At 39.9% G+C, this 19,297-nt stretch overlaps 2 protein-coding genes across 15 annotated transcripts in view; one reads left to right on the forward strand and one right to left on the reverse strand.

The window, feature by feature from the left end:
• ASAP2 (ArfGAP with SH3 domain, ankyrin repeat and PH domain 2) overlaps window positions 1–9,742 on the forward strand; it is a 90,000-nt gene extending 80,258 nt beyond the window's left edge. For 2 of the 4 annotated variants that reach the window (XM_071741860.1, XM_071741862.1), the window contains 4 exons: window positions 509–576; window positions 2,221–2,324; window positions 6,199–6,321; window positions 7,221–9,742. In XM_071741860.1, coding sequence (XP_071597961.1) covers window positions 509–576; window positions 2,221–2,324; window positions 6,199–6,321; window positions 7,221–7,295 — 370 coding nt within the window. In that variant the 3' untranslated portion in view covers window positions 7,296–9,742. Of the gene's footprint in view, window positions 1–508; window positions 577–2,217; window positions 2,325–6,198; window positions 6,322–7,220 lie in introns of all 4 variants that reach the window. The other 2 variants (XM_071741861.1, XM_071741863.1) reach the window with 1 other exon arrangement.
• A 252-nt stretch (window positions 9,743–9,994) lies between these two features.
• Window positions 9,995–19,292, reverse strand: ITGB1BP1 (integrin subunit beta 1 binding protein 1). Of its 11 annotated transcripts, none has more exons than XM_071741872.1 (7): window positions 19,224–19,292; window positions 17,575–17,675; window positions 16,633–16,711; window positions 15,807–15,943; window positions 14,555–14,647; window positions 11,110–11,259; window positions 9,995–10,399 (listed from the first exon to the last, which is right to left on the reverse strand). In XM_071741872.1, the coding sequence occupies exons 2-7, from the start codon at window positions 17,644–17,646 to the stop codon at window positions 10,328–10,330; spliced, it is 603 nt and encodes a 200-aa protein (XP_071597973.1). In that variant the 5' UTR covers window positions 17,647–17,675; window positions 19,224–19,292; the 3' UTR covers window positions 9,995–10,327. The 11 variants fall into 11 exon arrangements, with proteins under 11 accessions (XP_071597973.1, XP_071597975.1, XP_071597971.1 ...); XM_071741874.1 differs by having other exon boundaries at window positions 17,575–17,672; window positions 19,224–19,239; XM_071741870.1 differs by lacking the exon at window positions 19,224–19,292 and adding an exon at window positions 18,941–19,197.
• Window positions 19,293–19,297: the final 5 nt, after the last annotated feature.

Consider the following 19,297-nt stretch of genomic DNA (forward strand, 5'->3'; position numbering starts at 1 on the left):
GTACAGACTTAGATGGTTATAAGATACCTGCACACTTACGTTTATGTGAGATAAATGATATATATGGTTGGTCCTTTGTGAATGACAGAGATAAATAACCTTTGATCTTTGATCTCCCTTTCTAGTCCTTTGTTTATTAATACCATACTAAGTAAAAAGGAGATGCAGCTTCCTGAAACTTACTATAATGTTCAGATTAATATGGATATGTAATTTTAACAAGGAATTTTGTAGTAGCAGTGAAAGAAATTTCAGAATGTAGGAAAAGAAAATCTGCTCTACACAAATGGTAGTAATTGAACCTATATTATTATTCTTACATTTTTTAATTTAGTTCATTGGTGTAGTCAAAAATGCGGCAGCAAAGTACTATTCTAAAAAAATAAAATAGCTATCACCAAAGGATACTCAAGGCATGACAAGAATTTTATAATTTGGCAAATACTCTGTATTGTTGCAGTTCAAAGACTTGTTTGTTTCTTAAACAAATTTCTAACTTTCTGCACAGGACTGAGAAATCATCTGGCTTAACTAACAAAGGGCAGTCCAGAGGATTTGGGTCTCTACAACAAACTGGTAATTGAAGCTTAGAAATTTATATTAATTTAATTTAATCATTATAAGCCTAAGGGAGAGTGGGGTTTCTGTATTAAATTACACATTTAAATACAGTACCAGCTCTTGTTTCTCTTCTTTGTTGTGAATGTCTGATGCCTCAAGCCCTTCTCCATGAACAGTTATGGGCCAATTAATGTAAATAGGGGTGCCAAGCAATAAGAACAAGAATCACAGTGTGGTTGCTATTGGGAAGAACCTCTGGAGGTTATCTGGACCACCCTCTCTTCTCAAGCAGGACCACACAGAGCTTGCAACCTAGAGCAACCTAGAGGTGCCCTAAACCCTGTCCATTGGGCTTTGCAGTATCTGTAAGGATGGTGACTCCACAGCCTCCCTGGGCAGCCTGTGCCAGGTCTCAGTCACCCTCGCAGTAACAAAGTGTTTCCTGGTGTTCCTATGGCACCTCTAGTGTTTCAGTTTGTGCTCATTGCTTCTGGTCCTGCTTTCCAGTTGGGTGGCCACCAGTGTATACTGGTGCACGGGCTTCTTCATCCCCAGGTGCAGGACTTTGCATTTCCCTGCTCCAGATTTTCCCCTCTTCTTAAGGACCTGGGGTTCCGAAGACTGAGCTCCCTAGTTAAGACTAGGCAAAGAAGGCATTCAGGCCCTGTGGCCTTTTCTGTGTCCTGTGTAACCAGATCCCCCAATTAATTGAGCAATGGGCCCATGTTTCCCTAGATTTCCTTTTGTTAACTGTGTATTTACAGAAGCCCTTCTTGTTGTCTTTGACATCCCTTGCCAGTTGCAATTCCAGGTGGGCTGTAGCTTAACTAACCTCACCTAAACCTCATGCAAACAAAGGAGGCATTATGAAAACTTCAGTTAGTTTAATGTCTTGTTTGCATGTCATACACATTTGAGAATTGAAAAATGTGTTTCTTGTTTGAAAATCTGAAGCTCATATTATATAAAATTTAATTAAATTGTGAATAGATATTGCTCTTTTCATAATGAGCAGAGTTAGTTATTCATTCTGCTTTTTTCATTGCTCAAAGTAACTACTACTTTGGGACATTATATTAATGTCATCTCAATAAAATGTCCAAAATAAAGTTTGTGTGGATTCTGTGGCAGGTGTAGGGGAATTTCTTGTACCCATTTTCCCCTTCCACTGTATATATTATGTTCACTGGTTCTTACTCTGATTCTGTTTTATTTCCCCTTGATATACCCAAGGAGAATTTGCTAATAACTATTTGCCATTTGTATCAGCAGTCTCCTGTGAAGGATAAAGCATCTTGATAATAATGGTCTTTACTGGAAAAGAAGGGTTCTAGCAGCACAAAGTCTGCAAAGTGAATGAACAGGGAAATGGGATATTTGGTTCTGCTGTCCTCTATTTTAAAGGCTTTTGTCTCTCAGCATATCTGCAGTATTAGAGGTCTTAGGTAATTTTATTTGGAAAAGTGGCCTTTTTGCTAAAAAAAAAAAGGAAGAAAAATTCTGTTCAGTTATTTATAAAGAACCATTTAAAAAATGAAATATTCATGGGATTAAAAAATCACTTGTTTCCATTAAAGAATAATTAGTTTGGTGTGTGTTTGTATCTATCATTTATTTTTAAAGCATGCCTAAAATTTACTTTTTCACTTACCTTAGCAGGAGGAGAGTCTGTATGCGAAATTCCAGTAACACAAACTGGTTCTACAGCAAATACTTTGGCACAAATCCAGCCACCAGCACCAATGCCAAGGAAATCACAGATAGTAAGTACATAATCTGGGGTCTGATTTTATTAAATCTTCTGCAGTCTATCAAACATTATAGTGTATCCTGCCACGGCAGAAGTGTGAGAATCATGAAAAATACAAAGCCTATATCTGATGTGCATGTATGTGCATGACTTGCACTACATGTTTATGAAAACTGCTCTTTTCCTGCATTTCCTATATGATAGGATGTGATCATAAATTTAAAATAAAAACAAAAAACAAAACCACACCAACAGAAACTAAAGAAGCATGGACTCTTTGCTTGTGGCCAAATGTGACCAGCACAATCCACAAGCTTCATGGAACTTGACCTAACTGAAGGTTAGGTAAGCTTGGTAAGGGAATCACTTGTAGGGGAGCTTGGTGAGTAGGGAGCATTCCCTTGGTAGGGAGCACTTGGAGATCATATGTAACTTCATTCTTAAACTTCACTGAAGTAAGTAAAGTGAAGTATTATTGTTATAATGGAAATAGATACAGTTGGTCACATAGGTAGATAAATCACTTCAGACAACACACGTAAGAGCCAAGCACAAGACAAAATAAATTGTTTCTTTGTGCAGTTGTTTCTCTTTGCATCTCTTTGTCGTGCATTCACTGCATGACAGTAGAGAAATCTCTTGGAAAATACACAGAAACCATATCTTACTTGAGACACCCCCAGCCAGGAGGTGGTTGGAGGGTGAAGGGGAAGGCTGGAAGCATTGGGCTGGAGGTATTGTATAGTCTCCTTCTCCACCTCCCCCAGCCTGACAGTGACTGTTAGAGAAGAGATACTGGATTTACATGGACTCTTGATCCGATTGTGTGGCCTATTTATACTCTTATTTACTCTTCCAGTCTGGGACCAGTTTCAATACCTGTATTCTTACACTGATGTGGGTAAATGGATGTATTTGCACATCAGCTGAGTTTTTTTGGTATGTGTAATATGGCTGGGTCTTTGGTCTCTGCTCAGATTTCATATTGCTCTCTTATGTGATAGATGTAAAACATCCATATGCTCCATCACAACAGTATTTCTCTGCAGTATGTAAATCACAATAAAGATAGTCCATACTTTTGAGATGCTCTATATGACTAGGTCTGGGATGTTTCATGCTTTACATTCTGTTTAAGAATGTGGTTCAGTAGGCAAATAATAAACTGAGAGGTGGCAGACAGCTGTTCCTCAGTGATTGTCTTATTAATGGGATGTAAGGAGAAGACCTGGCTTCTTCAGTCCTCTGTCTCTCTCTCCCTCATCCATTTTTCCATGACCATGTCTACTGAAATATAAACTCTCCTGGACAGATTTCAGTGTGTTTTGTGTGCATAGCCTTGCATGTTTGTCTTGAGCTCTTAGAAGTCCTATTAGCTGTTTCTCATCTGATAAAGCTGAAAAGCCACAGAGACATCTGGAGTTCATCTTGCATTAGTTGGAAGTATAAAATCTTCTGTTTTCTTGCCTTACCCACTGTTGTTTAATCAAGTTACTGTCTGTCTTGCATCAAAGTAACTTTGATGTTTTAGGCCACAATAAAACTAAATGATCTGATTAGTGTAAAATAAAATATCCCTTTTGCTTATGTGCACTGAGGCAATTGCCATATTTACTCTGTGAAGCTGTTGGACCCTGATCATGGGTTCTGTTGTGTATTCTGGAATTCAGTTGTAAACACTGGATAAACACATCTATCAGTTCTGAAATAGCTCCTTACCTGGCTTTCTGTATAAATTAGGGTTGTAGTAGTTCTCTATGTTTTTCTCTCCTTGTTTTGCAGGACTAATTGCTTTACTTTGGAGTGAATGGGGTATCCTGGCTGCTTTTTAGGAACAGTCACTGTGTTATCACAATGTAATATTACTTGCACATAATATATGAAGAACAGATCTGGCTCTCCAGATGTCTCTAGGGCTTCAATAGGGTGAATTTCTCAGTCAGAGACTGAGAAAATCAACTGGATGATTTTCCTTCTCATCATGGAACAGAAAAGTAAGGGAAACCTGGCTCATGGAGTGTGTTCCAGCTAAAGTTCTTTAGCTAAATCTTTAGCATCTTAGCTGAGGTTTAGTCAAGGGCCCCTCAGCTAAAGAGCTTTAGTTAGATCAGTCTAGCTAAAGTACTTTGGCTAAATCACTCCATTTAGCCTTATACTCCAGCCTTTTTTTTTTTAATGTACTTACCCTGCTAGAGAACCCAGAAGCCAGCCCAGATTTAGAAAATGATTGAAGAAGTGCTGTTTGAATACAGAAAAAAGAGGCCTTGTTTTGGAGGGACATGGAGCCAGTGGCTTTATCTCCTGTACAGTGCATTTGCCTGATAGTCTGATTTTCAGATAGAAAGTCCTGATGCATCCTTTTTTTTCCAATTTATATTTTAGATTTTTTAAAACCTTTTAAGCCCTATTTTAGATACCTGGGATACTTTGCTGAAATATATTAGTCTTCAGGGAATTTCAGTTTCTGTGACTTCTGAAGAACAAGAAATACCTGTAACTCTGATGCTTTGAAGTTAGTAATTATGCCACTTTTGTATTGATGTGAAGCTTTTCCCTCTTGACCTAAAAGGCAGTTGAGGTCTAAACTGCAACTTCACTGAGATGAAGCATCTGTCAAAATTGCAGTGATGCAGTGCAAGGCTGCCAAGTCACAGGGGTGTGCCCCACAAACAGAGCCTAAGGGTGTGCCTGGTCTGGCCACGTCAGGTTTCTTAATAGTAAAATGCTAATGGATGCTTGCAGAGGAGCATAATGGTGATGCTACCTCCCTCCTTCCACATCCATCTTTTTCTGCATGGCACCCAGCTCAAACAAAATGGGACATTAAGAGGCTGTTGGGCAGTAATGTCCACAGCTGAGCATTTGCTGGTGGAGAAAAGCAGACTTGTGGAAGACCCTTCTTCCCTCACAAGCTTCCTCTTCCATAGCTGACTTAGCTAGAGACTGGGCAATCAGGACAGTGTTTAAACCTTCTTTTCCTTATCCCATCTGGAGGTTCTGTCTCAAGTACCCACTGCATTAACAGCTGTCTCTTTACCTAAATGGCACTTCTAGCCTGTGCTCTGACATCTGAGTTTAGCAAGGAGAGATTTTTACTGGCTATCACTGGGCAAACTGGGGAAAAAGATAGATTCAAGGAAAAGATTATGCACTGCATTAAAGTCCTGTGCTTCTCCACTCCTTTCATGGAAACACTATGTCAGCAACATTGTTGGTCTGCAACAGAGAGTGAGGTGGCTGAAAACAAATGCAGCAGCAGGCTGGGTTGCACTGGGAGAGCTGTGAGATTAGGATGGTGGATACTGTGATACCAGAGCAAAACATTTTCAGTATCACTTCAGACAGAACACAACTAGGATTGGAATCCCACTGTAATACTGTGGAATAGTGCAACTCCTTGCTAAACTTCCCTGTTGGAAGAGTTACCAAACCAACCCTGTGTTTTTTAGTCCTCAAAGCACTACAGAAGCAGAAGATACTGGGAGGGTTTGTGCACTGGTGAAAAGGATTTAGCAAGTATTGGCAGATGGCCTGAGCCTCTTTCTGACAGTTATGCTGCTGTTACATTTGCTGTGTAGCACTTGATCTTGATCACCCTGTCTTCTTAATAAAACCATACTTGCTGCAGTGATGTAGAGCTTTGAAGAAAGGTTTGGAAAGTTGCTAAGGAAAATGGCCCATGTTGGTAGTGCAGTGGTTCTGAAAAGCTTTGGGTGCTGCCAAATTCAGCCTGGCCCGTGAGCACCCAGCTTAAAAGATGTAGCTGAACTCTAACCTATGAAAAATAATGGTTGGAAGTAGTTCTGAAGCTTTCTTTAGATCAATTCCAAGTCTATTCTATCTCTTTCATGCTGTATTATTTACAACTACTTGTTTTTGTATTTCAGTCAAAAACTAAACCCAAGAGAGTAAAAGCAATTTACAACTGTGTAGCAGATAACCCAGATGAACTAACTTTTTCAGAGGGAGATATTATTGTAGTTGATGGTGAAGAAGATCAGGAGTGGTGGGTGAGTATTTTGCATTTTCCAGCAACATACTTTGAAGGAAATAAAATCAAGAGGTTGACACTGACTTCAGAAGATCCCTTGCTGCATTTCTAAATAACAAGAAAATTTTAATCTCACAGGAATCTGAGAAATTTCTTTTGTTCAAAATCAAACTTCAGATACTTTGCTTTTGCTTTTCTAATTCTGGAAAAAACTCAAAATCCAAACCTTGTTAGAAGGGTTCACAATATAAAGGCAACATGTTCTGTTTGATTCAGGAAATTCTTGACAGGTGTCAGCAGTGAAGGAATCTGCTACTGCTTTATCTTCCTTGAAAATACTGTGTGGTGAGACTCAGAAGACAGATTTGTATTGTCCTAATTCTTCAGATGTCTGAGACTGAGAAATCGTCTTTTTGAACTGGGAAACCATCTCAACTACTTATATTCCAGAGTCTCATCAGTTAAAGGGATGTTTTTGAAATTTGTTAAAATCTCTGCCTTGCTCTGATTGTTAGCTAGCAAAAAATAGAACTTCAAATTGCATCTAAATTGACAATAATGCTGTAATAACACAAATAGATTGACAGAAAACCCCTGACTGATGAAGCGTGATCCATCCTTTTACCTTTCAGTGATTGTTAAGAGGGAAGTAGAAGCAATTTAACAAAGGTGGAATATGGGCTGCCAGGCATGGATTAAACAGAATCTGGAAAAAAAGAAAAGTCTATAGCTGAATAGCAGAGGCATCTTATCAGGCTGAAATTTCTGGTAATGTTTCCCATTCATGAAAGTAAAAGACCAACACTGCAGAAAATAAAAGGGGCATCTTACTACAGACAGGAAAGTCACTGGTATTAATTTTGGTGATACTGAAATGCCTTTTTGAGCTTAACTTGAAAACTATTTGGACTCTTTCAGATTGGCCATATTGATGGAGATCCCAGTCGGAAAGGAGCTTTCCCTGTATCATTTGTGCACTTTATTGTTGACTAAATTGCTACTGATCAATGGAGACATTTCTCATTTCCAGCAGTCACAGAAATAAGTTTTGCTCTGTTTCATTTCATCTACCTATCTACAGACACCTTGCCAGAACACTGCCCAAGTCCTAGGTACTGTAGCTTACTTTTTTATTGTCATCATTCTGATTTGGGGACTTTCAAAACTTTTTTCTATGTAAAAATTTCTCACGAGGAGTTGACACTTTAAAAAAACAACAACTCTTCCTGTATTTTTCAAGGTGAACTGAAAGGCTTTAACTATCAAAATCCATTTGTGGATGTGTGTGAACATCACAACATCATGAATGTTTTCAATCAATTCACTGTAATTTTATTCTCCCTTTTGTAACATGACAATACCACTGTTCAGTGTTGCTTTCCCAGTCAAAGAAAATGTGTGCATCTAATAGGGCAGTGAATTTATTGAACTAGCATTATCACTTGAAGTGTTGGAACCAAACCCTGCAAGCTGCTGTGTAGTTCTAAATTGGACCCACCCAGCATCTTGCCATTCTGGCTGTCATCCACCAGGTCAACAATTACAGAAGGAGCTATTTTAATCGGGTGTCTTGGCCAGGTAAAAGTGAACATTTATTTCAGTTTACCACAGGAGAAACTTCTTTCTTTCAGAATGGGTGTAGATATTTGCTTACAGTTATCTGAAGTATGTGTTAGTTGTTGAACTTTCTAGTCCTAATTTTGTGAGCTTGAGACTGTTCCATTTTTCTATGCTGCACGTGTGTAGAATCTGTTTTTTGAACGTTCTTCATGTATGTTACATCCATTTTGGTCATTTAATGTGACCACTGCTGGTGAACTGAACTATGGCAATATTAACGAGTTACTACGTTAACTCAAAGATATGAAAACTGCATTTCCTGAAATGTACTTTGCTGTGATGATGGATTGCAGAGCATTTCTTACACTTGTCTTGTTATAGTGTTTAGGCTTTGTTTTTAAATTCTTGAACTTTCTTTAATCATCCAGCAATGTGTTCACAGAAGGAACATATTTGGTGGAACACTCAGATAATTATCCTTGGTCAGTAAGATATCCGACACCTCACCAGTACACTACATTATGTTCTGTTTCATAAAATCTGTGTGCCACTACACTGCAAACAGCAATAGTTTGCTAACTCACTCTGTATTTATATAATATACCCACATATATGGTAGCTACACTGTTGTTAAATTTGTTTTACTAATATGTGAACAAAGGCAAAGGCCATGGAGGGTTCCCAGTCAGTTGATGGAATACAAAACACCAATACAAATCTGGCCTCATTTTGATGTTTGTATATTGTGAAATTGTACCAGGTTTTGCTTATGCTACAGGAAAAAAACTGATGGCATGGGGTAAGAAAAAAAAAATCAATGTCTAGGTCACACTGGCTTTGATCACATTTTGTGAATATTGTATCTCTAGATTTATCAAGAGAACTTTGAATTTCTGACAAGTGGTGTTTCAATTGGCCATTTCATCCTGAATGGGATGGTGAACAGGCCACCACCAGGTATGCTGATTTGGAGAAAAATGACACTGTGTTAGTGCTGGAAGAGCAACACTGATCATCCCTTGTGTCACCTCTCCTCAATGGTACAGCCAGCTGAGGGCCTGGCAGGGGGGTGGGTGCACACCTCACCTTCATCTCCTAGAGGCTGTTGCTGCAGAATAAACAGGGAACAAACTGGAATGTTTCAAGATATTTTTGTTGTGAGATGAAGCAAATTAGTCTGTATTTTCAAAGTTCCCAGTAATATAGAGTAATAGTTTAGCACTAGTTTTATTCACTTACTGATACGTTCAGTTTGCAACACTATTTTGTATGTTTCTATCTAATTTGCCTTGAGTTCTGCTAGAAGAGGAAAACACTTTAAAATTTCACAACCCTGTTCACTTAGAAACCAGGAAACTTGTGGAACACAACTTAATAGTTGTGCAGACAGCTAAAACCTTGAGGACCAATAAAGAGCAGCTAAGCAAAATTTATCCCTAGATTTTCAATGTTTCTTGAAGTTTGCTCCTCTGGCAGAGAAAAAAATTAATTATAGAGCCTGTAGATATCTATTTATAATATAAAATTAAGAATTTTAAGTCCAAAATTTTGGCATATTTCATACAACTTTTCAAATCTGATTAAAATAATGATTCAGAAAAACCTGTTAATAGACAGACTATTAGGTTGCTGTGTTAACTGTTTAAAAAGGAGCAAGTGACACTTAAAATGCAGCTTAGAATGCTATGAGATGTATAATATTCAATTCCATTGTTTTTATTTTGTTTAGTTGCAGAGCAACTGTATATATTGTATAACCTAAAATCAACTCTTATTTTCAATGTCCTGGATGCAGTGATTTATAATTAGAGCATGATGAATAAATTTTACTCTTGTTAACCAGTCAAATGTCTGGAAAAATAAAACTACTTTTAAAATCACTTTGTCTACTTCTGTTACTCTGCATTGCTGAGGCAATATTCTTTTCAATGTTTAAAATTAGAAAAACAAACAAGTAGCACTTGAGCAAAGAAAGGTTCTGAATTTTTAGTTAAATAACTCCTAAAATGAAATCAGACATGCAGAGCACCAAATGGCTACCTGCTACCACTTTGCTCTTGTTGTTTTGTTCCAGTATCTAGGTTAAGTAGAACTGAAGTCTACACAAACAAATTGTTTTTCAGGCAAAGAGATAGAAGCAAGTGTCAGTTTTATTTTACATTTTTTACAGTATTGACATTACAGTATTGACATTAATATACAAAAGATGATTTAGGAAAAAAAGAAAAAAGTTAAATATAAAATTCTGTTTTGTCCTGGAAACTGAAGATGGAATAGTTTCTTCAAGTCGTGTTTGGGGAATGACAAAGTACCATGTGCAAGGTTGCATGGCTCTTCTTTGCTCATCAAGTCTTTCCTAGGTTTCTGTGTAACTACAGCCAGTTCATGGTATCTATTGCAAAGGAGCCCCATTTCCTGCCAACACAAAGGCCTCTTGTACTACAGTCATGAGCTGCTGAAGGAAATCAGGACTTCTCTGACATTAAAACTGAATCAAAGGCTGTAGATAACACTTTGCAAATAGCTTGTGCTTGTTCCTGAAAAAAAAACCCAAACATGCACATCAACACCTGAAGAATTTCTGAACATCTCAAAACTCAAAGCTGAATGTGACCCTTATGATTCTTTTGGCAGAGCCATGCAATATGGAGTAGCACAAGTGAGATTTAATTTGATTTCTGTGGCCTGAGAGGACATAAGGGAAGCTATTTTAAATGAGCTCTTATGGAACAAGTCAGTTACCAGGTCTCATCATAGCATGACCCAAGGATTAATAAAGTTGGCTCACGTGTTGTCCCAGTGCTGCTCAGGGTGTGTGTTGTATCAGTACTGGGACAATGAGCTCTGTGCTCAAGAAGGGATCACTGCCCATGCTTACAAATAAAGCACGCTCTGTATTACCAGAATTGTTTCTCAGTCCTGCCCTGCTCTGTCCAATCTTAGGAGGTTTTTGTCTTTGAAAATACAAATGGAGGATTGTCCTTAGCAGTTAGGACAGCACTCTTTAGACTGCAAAGAGCTTTTTCAAGCCAGTTTTAGGGAATGTAGGTATTTTTCCTCAAAGCTGATGAAATGCAGGCAGCAGGGCTTTTCTCCCCACCTCAGCCAGGGCACACTTACACTCTTCTTCCAACTGAGCAAACCTTCATCTGCCAGAAAGCCTTCACAAGGACCCTGGGTTTTACAATCTCCCTTTACAAACACAGTACTGATGCCTAAATTAAATAATGTAAATGTGCACTCTTACCAAACTATTGCACTGATATACCCAGAGGCTGCATTCTTCAGAGGCTGCATCTGTTGTCTTCAAAGCCAGTAAACTTTTTCCTGCTCCCAGACCATCATCGTAACAGACCATCCGTACAATTAAATAGAGCGCGTGCCTGTGTAACACATCCTGAAACCACGTGGAAAATAAAGGTTACTCAGGAACAGTGCAACAGCTGTTTCATTTTTCTACCTGTTTTGATTTTCTCTCTTACAAAGAATACTTCAGATTTATTTACAGGGGGAATTAAAAAATGTATTCCTTAGTAAAACTCTGTTTTTTAAATTGAGACTATAGTAAAAAATAAGTGGTGGCTTAACATAATTTTGGCTTTACTTTTTGCTTCTATTCTGGAATTGCATTAACATGTGGACTATGTTCCTGGCCATGCTACAGGAGCATGCATTTATTTCCCACCTATCCTCACTTGCCTTTTCTGAGCAGAACAGGTGGCAGAGTTAACTTATACCAAATTTTTACTTTTCCAGTATTTCTCCAGACAATCCCCTGAATCAGTTCTGTGAGGGGGACACACAAGAAACTGTTCCCAGAGGAGGGTATGGACAAGGTTAGTTGGGCAGGGGGTGAGAGAGGGTAGCAGAGGGTGAGAGAGGGTAGCCAGTGGCTCATGAGACCACTTGTTGGCTGAGCCAGAGCAGGAGTCCCATCTCTTGGGGAGGTGTAGTCTGGGAGAGTCCTTTCTCCACTACAGTTTTGGGGTTTAAGCACAGTCCCCACAGTTCTGATCTTGGTGATTCCAAAAGGCATTTGTTGATGTCACACAGTACAAGGTCTCTGCAGACCTATCCTACCCAGCTGGTAATATCCATCTGGTTGATTCCAGTCATACCCCCTCTAGGGTCTCCTAGCACCTCAGCAAAGCTCTTTTTCTGTTTGTGACACCAACCACCTTGCCCCTATCAGTAGCTGAGGGGTCTACAGAATCATCCACTTGAACAAAGAGCCTGCAAAAACAAACAGTGCACTTGATGCCTGCTATGAAACCCATGAGGCAGAGCCCTCTACAGAGCTCCCAAGGTCACCCTGCTGAAAACCATCTCCTTCCCTGACATTCACTTGACCATCACTCACAATTCAAACCATCACCAAGAACCACCCCACACTGAAGCAGCTGGAGCCAGCATGGCACTTACTGGATCAGCTCTCCAGTGTCTGTATGAAAGATGCCAAGGTTTCCCTCCAAAACAGTAACAGCTTTTTAGAATTACTTGCTTGGAATGTGCTACAGTGCTTGTGGATTATCATGAGAATGGGGAAGACAGAATTATTTATACAGTCCCCCTGTCAATTAATTCCCTTCCCTCCTTCCAGTCCTTATGCAGGAATTCCATTTAAGAGAGAAATGAGAGCTGGTGGATGGCCAAGCTGTGCCACACCTGTGTGTGTGCAGGTATCAGCTACAAGTACAAGCAAACTGAAAGCAAAGGAGGCCAATACTTCTGCATAACATGTAAATAGTTCTTTTGTTTCCAGTGGTAGCATCCACCAACAGTGGAAATGCATCAGTGAATTATGGATCTGTACATATTTCAGACATGAGAGGATTGGGAATGCTGTATGGGGAAAGGCTGCAAAAACTGGGTTTGTTCAGCCTTGAGAAGAGAAGGCTTAGGGGAGGCCTTATTACCAGCACAGAAAGGGTGACAATAGAGAAGATGAAGACTCCCTTTTTACAAGGAATCACATGGAAAAGACAAAGAGGTACTGAGTACAATATTCTGGGGATATTCCAGTTTTTCACCATGAGAACAATTTCACATTGGAATAAACTCCCAAGGGAAGTGGTGGATTCCCCTGCACTGGACACTTTTAAGACTCAGCTTGACAGGATTCTGGGCCACCTCATTTAAACTATATTTTTACCTAGAAAGGTTGGAATAGATGATCCTTGAGGTCCCTTCCAAGCTGGCATTCTGTGATAATGAAATATCGTAATCATAATAATCAAATATTCACTAAAATCCATGAGGAAAAATTTTGTATCCTGCATTCAGTTCTCTTTTTGGCATCTGAAATAAACAGCTGCCCATACACCTGCAAAGGTATCTATAAATCACAGAACTCTCACCTTCCCCCCTCAAGTCATGAAAGACTGAATTCTTTGTACAAATGCAGAGAAAATCTTTCATTTTGGAGCTCTATGAAGAGTGAGGTGAGCTAACACACAGAAGTACAAATTAAATGTCAACAGTGACACAGATAGAAAAAGCCAGAATTTGGGAAACAAAATGCAATACAATGCCAGTGCAAGGTAGCTTAATCACAGCAGGCTTCATCAGTTTGGACATGCTTTCAGCCTGAAGCCAGAGAAATGATGGACAAAAGCTTTAAAGTACCCATTTGATCCTTATCAAAGTACGAAGGAATGTTAATATTTATTTAAGTAAATAATTTACATGTATCGTAATACACATTAAATGCTGTAACCCATTTTCTTAACAAGAATTAAGAATTTAAGTGAACAGTAAAAACAGAACCCAAAAGAATTCAAAGTCTGAGTAACAACTACTCCAGTTCCTCCCAGGGATTAGAAACAAGTGTGTTATTTTCTCAAGGGGCCAAAGGGAACTTTTTTGGCTTTCTGCAGAGTATTCATCTATTGAGCAATGCAATTCACCATCTTCATACTCGAGGCTTTTATGAACAGGCATTGCTGGGTTGCTGATGGGTCATGACTTCATAAGGCCAAGTATTTATGGTATCCAGGGCTCTGAGGGCAACCAGAAGGAAACCACATGGCTGCAATACAAAGCTACACAAAGGCAACTGTAGAGCCCTGGGAAAGAGACTGGATTTTTATTTTTAGCAAAAGAGCGACTTGAAGTGTGCTAAAGGGGAATAAACTACATGTAGGGAATTAAACAAACAAAAAATATGCTTGATCAATAAAGTGTAATCATGAAGCTTTAATGCTGGAGTGAACTAACACTCTTGGATGAGGAGTGCAAGGCTGGATCTTTAAAGAGGGAGACAACTCAGGTAGCTTTGAAAAAAACATCCTTCTTTTTTCCCTCTCCACAGCAACACAATCAGGAAGGGCATTACTAACTCAGGCTGAAGAACCTATGGTCTCAGCCACCACAGTCATGCTGCTTTTCCACGTGAGAGAATGGCAGGACAGTCACAGAGAAAGGAGACATGTCCAGAGAGCATCAAGGCTTGCTTGCCTTTTGTCTGGTACTCTGTCTCAAAAGGAACCTATTTTTGTCATAAATTGAACCAGGAAAATAGAGAGCCCTGAATGATATGACTCGAAGCAGTGCTGCTGAGGGCCTTTTTGTTTATTTTATCTTTGCTTAAAGCCAGAAGTGACATCTTGGTCACACAGATCCATCTATCAGAGAAATAAACACAAGCACTTTTCAGCTCTCACCAAAAAGACAGTTTGTTGTGCATCACTTACATACTGATCAGAAGTTGAAACTTTAATGCCGTATTTGGAAACTCCCATAATAAACTCCTCTTCACCTGGAACAAAAGGTAACTTTCCATCTTGCTTTGGAGGGAAACAAACAAAAGCCTTTAGCGCAGACATAAGAACATGAACTATGAAGATACACAATAGAAAATGTGTTTATGTGTCCACTGGATGAGCAACATCACTAACCCTGCTCATATCTTGCTGTGTGGAGTCTGACTGCCACTCCTGCACTTGTCTCATCTCCTAGCATTATGTGAAATACATTCAGAGAAGGTTTACACTGGACATTAGGAAGCATTTCTTTACCAAGCCAGTAATGAAATGCTGGGACAGGCCTCCTGGAGAGCTGGTCAATGCCCCAACCTTGTCATTATCTAGGAAGCATTTGAATTATGCCCTTAATAACATGCTTGAACTTGGTCAGCCCTGAACAGGGAAGGCAGTTGGACTCTATGATTCTTATTCTTGTTCTATATGTTACGAGATTACAGAGAGGAATTTATTGTCTCAGGGGGCAGTTTGGCCACGTGGTCAAATCAGATCTGGTGAAAAATAATGCATGTTTTGTCATGCCACACTGACCCTGGGTGATTTATGTTCCATGCTGGCAGCAATTTTTTATCTGGCTGGAAAAATAGTTTTAGCATATATTCAGATACTTGAAATGTCAAGTTGCTGTAAGATAAAGATACATTCTAGGCTTTTATAGGTATAACCGTCAGCTACCTATGGAGAACAACCAGTTATGGCTTTTAGTAAAAAAATTAGTGCAAGCAACCAGTTTGGCAAAGATAATCCAAATATTCAGGTTCTTTGGTGACAGGTTCATAAGTAATTCAAACCTGACATTTTCCTCCATGGAAAAACTTGGAAATCCAGGAGATACTCTTTCCCAGATCCTAATCCTAACAGAGCTGAAGACAACATAAAAACTTCCAGTTTTTATACTGGATACTTGTTCAGTAATTACTCATGCAAAGGGTCTTCACTCTGAGCCTGTTTCTTCAGAAGGGCTTTTTAGCTGATCCTCTCCAGATTCTCAATAAGATGGAATTGAGTGGGACAGTTTTTGAGATTCACAGCTTAAAGTTTTTCAAAGTAAGCTTCTTTATTTTAAGGTCTGTATCCAAAGTCTAAAGTTTACAGAGTCAGGTGTCAGATCACATGCTAATATGAAAGAAATACATGAAGCTTAAGATGTTCTGACGTTGGAATTCATTTGTAACCCACTTACCTGTGCCACATCTATGTAATTTATCAAGTCCAACGGCCCTTCGAGACTTTTGCTCTCATTATATTTCAGTTTTTCAATGGCACCAATATATTTAACTCTGAATTCTGCACATGTATCAGAATTACTATTGCTTTGTCCTGCAACAAAATAAAACAAAGCAATTCCGAAGAATTCTAGAACAGTAATGCTGTTCTAATTGGTATTAAGGGACTAATCTATTCAATTCTGTAATTTTTGCAAATGTTCATCAAACACATAACCTTACCACAGTATATTAACTTAAAGAGAGGAATTGAGCTGTCCTGGGCTGATTCAGAACAGCCCGTGGTAAAGGCAACATTTTTATATGAATCAGCATTTTATATGATACATTATTTGTATCATATTGTTTATACCAATTCAAATTTGGAGTTAACCACCCTGAATCAGAAAACATAGAAAAGCTGATTCTACTTTCATAAATGTATTTGTTTTAAATTAAATGTTTGGTCCAACAGTGACGTGCTGTGGTCTGGTAAGCAAGAACAAATAAAATCTTATATCCACTATTTCAGTGCAGATGTTATAAAAGCAAGAAAAGGTACCAGATTTATGCTGTGTAAAGGACTGGTAATGAAACTAAGTTTTTCTTATTCAAACACTTTACTATGAAAACAAGAGACTTAATCCTAGATGAATCATGCATAATAGCTTGGAAGCCTAAAGGCTAACAGATTCACTCACAATTATTAAAAATATTGATTCTAATCTTGTCCATTTTTTGCTATCAGAACACACATGAACTTAATTCTGCTCCACACAATGTGCTCAAACTCTGGTTACATACCTGAACTCTTTGTGGAGTCTGTATCTAGACTGGCCACAGTACTAGACCTGGAAAGTCCCCCAAGACTGGAATCTACAGACTAAGAAATAAATTGGTGTCATAAGGAAATTACTGAGAACATATTAACAATTCACTTTTAGATGCCCTGCCTCAACTCTTTTTGTAGTAAATTGTGTTTATGCTTTAGTTACTTAACCAGCACTGCAAAATGGAAAGAAGAGAACACCACCATCTATTTCTTTCCTGAAGCTGTTTTTCTGTCTCAGTGTAGATTATACTGACTTACTGACTTAAATTCAGCAGGAACCCAAAGTCCACAAATATTTTGAAAGGGGAAATAAAAGAAAAAGAGAAAATGAACCTTAAGGTTATGTCCAGACTTTTCTGGTACTGCAATCGTAACTTGAAGAAATTGACAACTACACACTTGTCACCAATGTGTGAAACAGCAGTGCAAGAGGAGTGAAATAGCACCTTGGAAAATCCAAATAATCAACTGATCATTCCAAAACCTAGCAAACAAAATGGACACATTATTCAAAATGAAGAATAGTTTTTTTCAAATACTGAGTAACCAACTGGTAAAAAAAAAATCATTCTTGGAACATAACAACAGGCACTTTCTTAAAGACAGTATTTATCAGTACAGAGTATGCACTATTATTTTCCTCCAAACCTTACTGTGTGCTGCCAGAAAATCTTGTGTTTGTGGGGTTAACTACAGAACCAACTAAGTAGTCATTTGGGAATACAATGGCTGTATAATGGATTGGGGTCTTAACTCTCTTAACACAACCTGAGGCATAGTGAAAGTTCTCCTTATGGAACATGGAAGTTTATGGAAATCCCATCCTACCATCTGTGCAAGTGAGCCACTGAACTCTCAACTCCCAGCAAACAGAAGGGTTTCCATAGGAAGAGTACATACCCAGTTCAGCTTACCTTGCTTTTAGTGCTGATTTCACTGCTTTGTGAGCTGCTGCTGCTGTGTCGTTTTTTTCCTTTTCTAAACATTTTTTCATAATTGATTCAAGGAAGATCTTCTGGGCAAGAAAAATAAAAATTAATGCTGTCATATCATCGAGGGAAGGAATTCCTGGTAAACACCAGAGTGATTGTGTCCAAAGTGGACAAAATCTGGAAACTTGTAAAGGACTCTGAAAATGGAAGTAGGAATTATCCTCTGGTGCTCTTCATATGTAACTGGGGAAAGCCCTTCAAGCTCTTTGCTAAAACTTCTCTCTACTGAATCATCAAAAAAATGCTGTTACACCTCATTTACAGAGTGTTGCAAAGGCCAGTTTCTGATACATAGGAAGGTATAGATTTAGAAACAAATATTTCCACTTAAAAACGTTAGATGATTTTTTATTTGTAACTACAATCTATATGACCTACAAAGTGCACCCAGTGCAACTCCTTCTCCAAAGGTTATGCTCCAATTAAAAAAAAAAAAAAATCTACAAACCAAATTCTACTGATTGTAATACTTCTAGGAGCAGCCCTTACTACTTAACATGTTCCTGAAAGTTAAAGCAAGAAGCATGTCACACTGACTGCTTTAGAACCGTGTTGCTGGGAGTTCTGAGGATACTCCAGTAGCCTTTTTCCTGTATCTGCCCTACTGCTTCCATTGCCTCATTTAACATTTGGCCCGACAGTGCTGAGGAACAGGATGCTGCCTCCCTGTCAGGGAGTGCTGAAACCCTATTCCTCAGCTTCAGAGAATATTTTCATTACAAAGCTTCAGAAATTTTGAGCAAGTGGAAGAAAGAGAACAAAGGAGGAGGACAGTCTATAGAAGACAGCTCACGCTGCAGAAAATAATGGAATATGCCGAAGGAGGAGCTTGGACCTCCGATGCAGTGCTGGATTACAGTTTCCAGACTGCTGCTGTTTGTCATTAAGCAAACTCTTGATGCCCGGCTGACCAAAAGCCCCTCTGAAGGACCAGTGGTGCTGCAGGAATCGTGGCACCCAGCACCCACCTCCGGGCTCCTTCCAGGCCCCGCACGGAGCCCGCAGCCCCCGCTGCCGGAACGGCCGCGAGTTCGCTGCTTCAGCCGGCAGTGCCTGAGAAGGCACAACTTCAAACGCACCGCCTGACAAGCTGTGAAGCTTCACAGTAGATGATAAAAGAGCTCTCAGCACCTCCTGACTTAGCACAAGCGTTTTCTGCAGTGCATCCTTCCCACCGGGGCCGCAGGAAGGGCCGAGTCCCGCCTGGCTCCGGGCTGTGCTGAGGCACGGAGAGGCCGGGCAGGACAGCACCGCGTCCCGCCTTCCACTTTCTCCTTCCCGTTTTTACCTCCGGCCCCGGATGAGTCTGACAAACGACGAAAGGGTACACCCGCTCCTGCAGAACGGGACTGGGGCGCGGCCCCTGTTCACAGCAGGCAGCGCCGAGCGGCGGCTGAGCTCCCCCCCGGCGAGGACCCCTCTGCAGCTCCCTACCCTCCCCCTCCACGCTCCGGGAGCTGCTTCGCCTCAGTCCCTTCCCCAGCGCCGCTGCCGGGACCCCCACCACCCCCGACCCAGCTATGGCCTCACCTGCGGCCTCTCCCGTTCCCCGCTCCCCGCCCGCCCCTCACCTCCGCCCGCCGCCGCCGCCGCCGCGCGCACCCTCCGCTTCCGGGCGGTTCCGCTGCAGGCGCATGCTCGGCCC

Source organism: Heliangelus exortis, chromosome 3, assembly GCF_036169615.1.
Source record: "Heliangelus exortis chromosome 3, bHelExo1.hap1, whole genome shotgun sequence".
In the NCBI taxonomy this organism is placed as follows: domain Eukaryota; kingdom Metazoa; phylum Chordata; class Aves; order Apodiformes; family Trochilidae; genus Heliangelus; species Heliangelus exortis.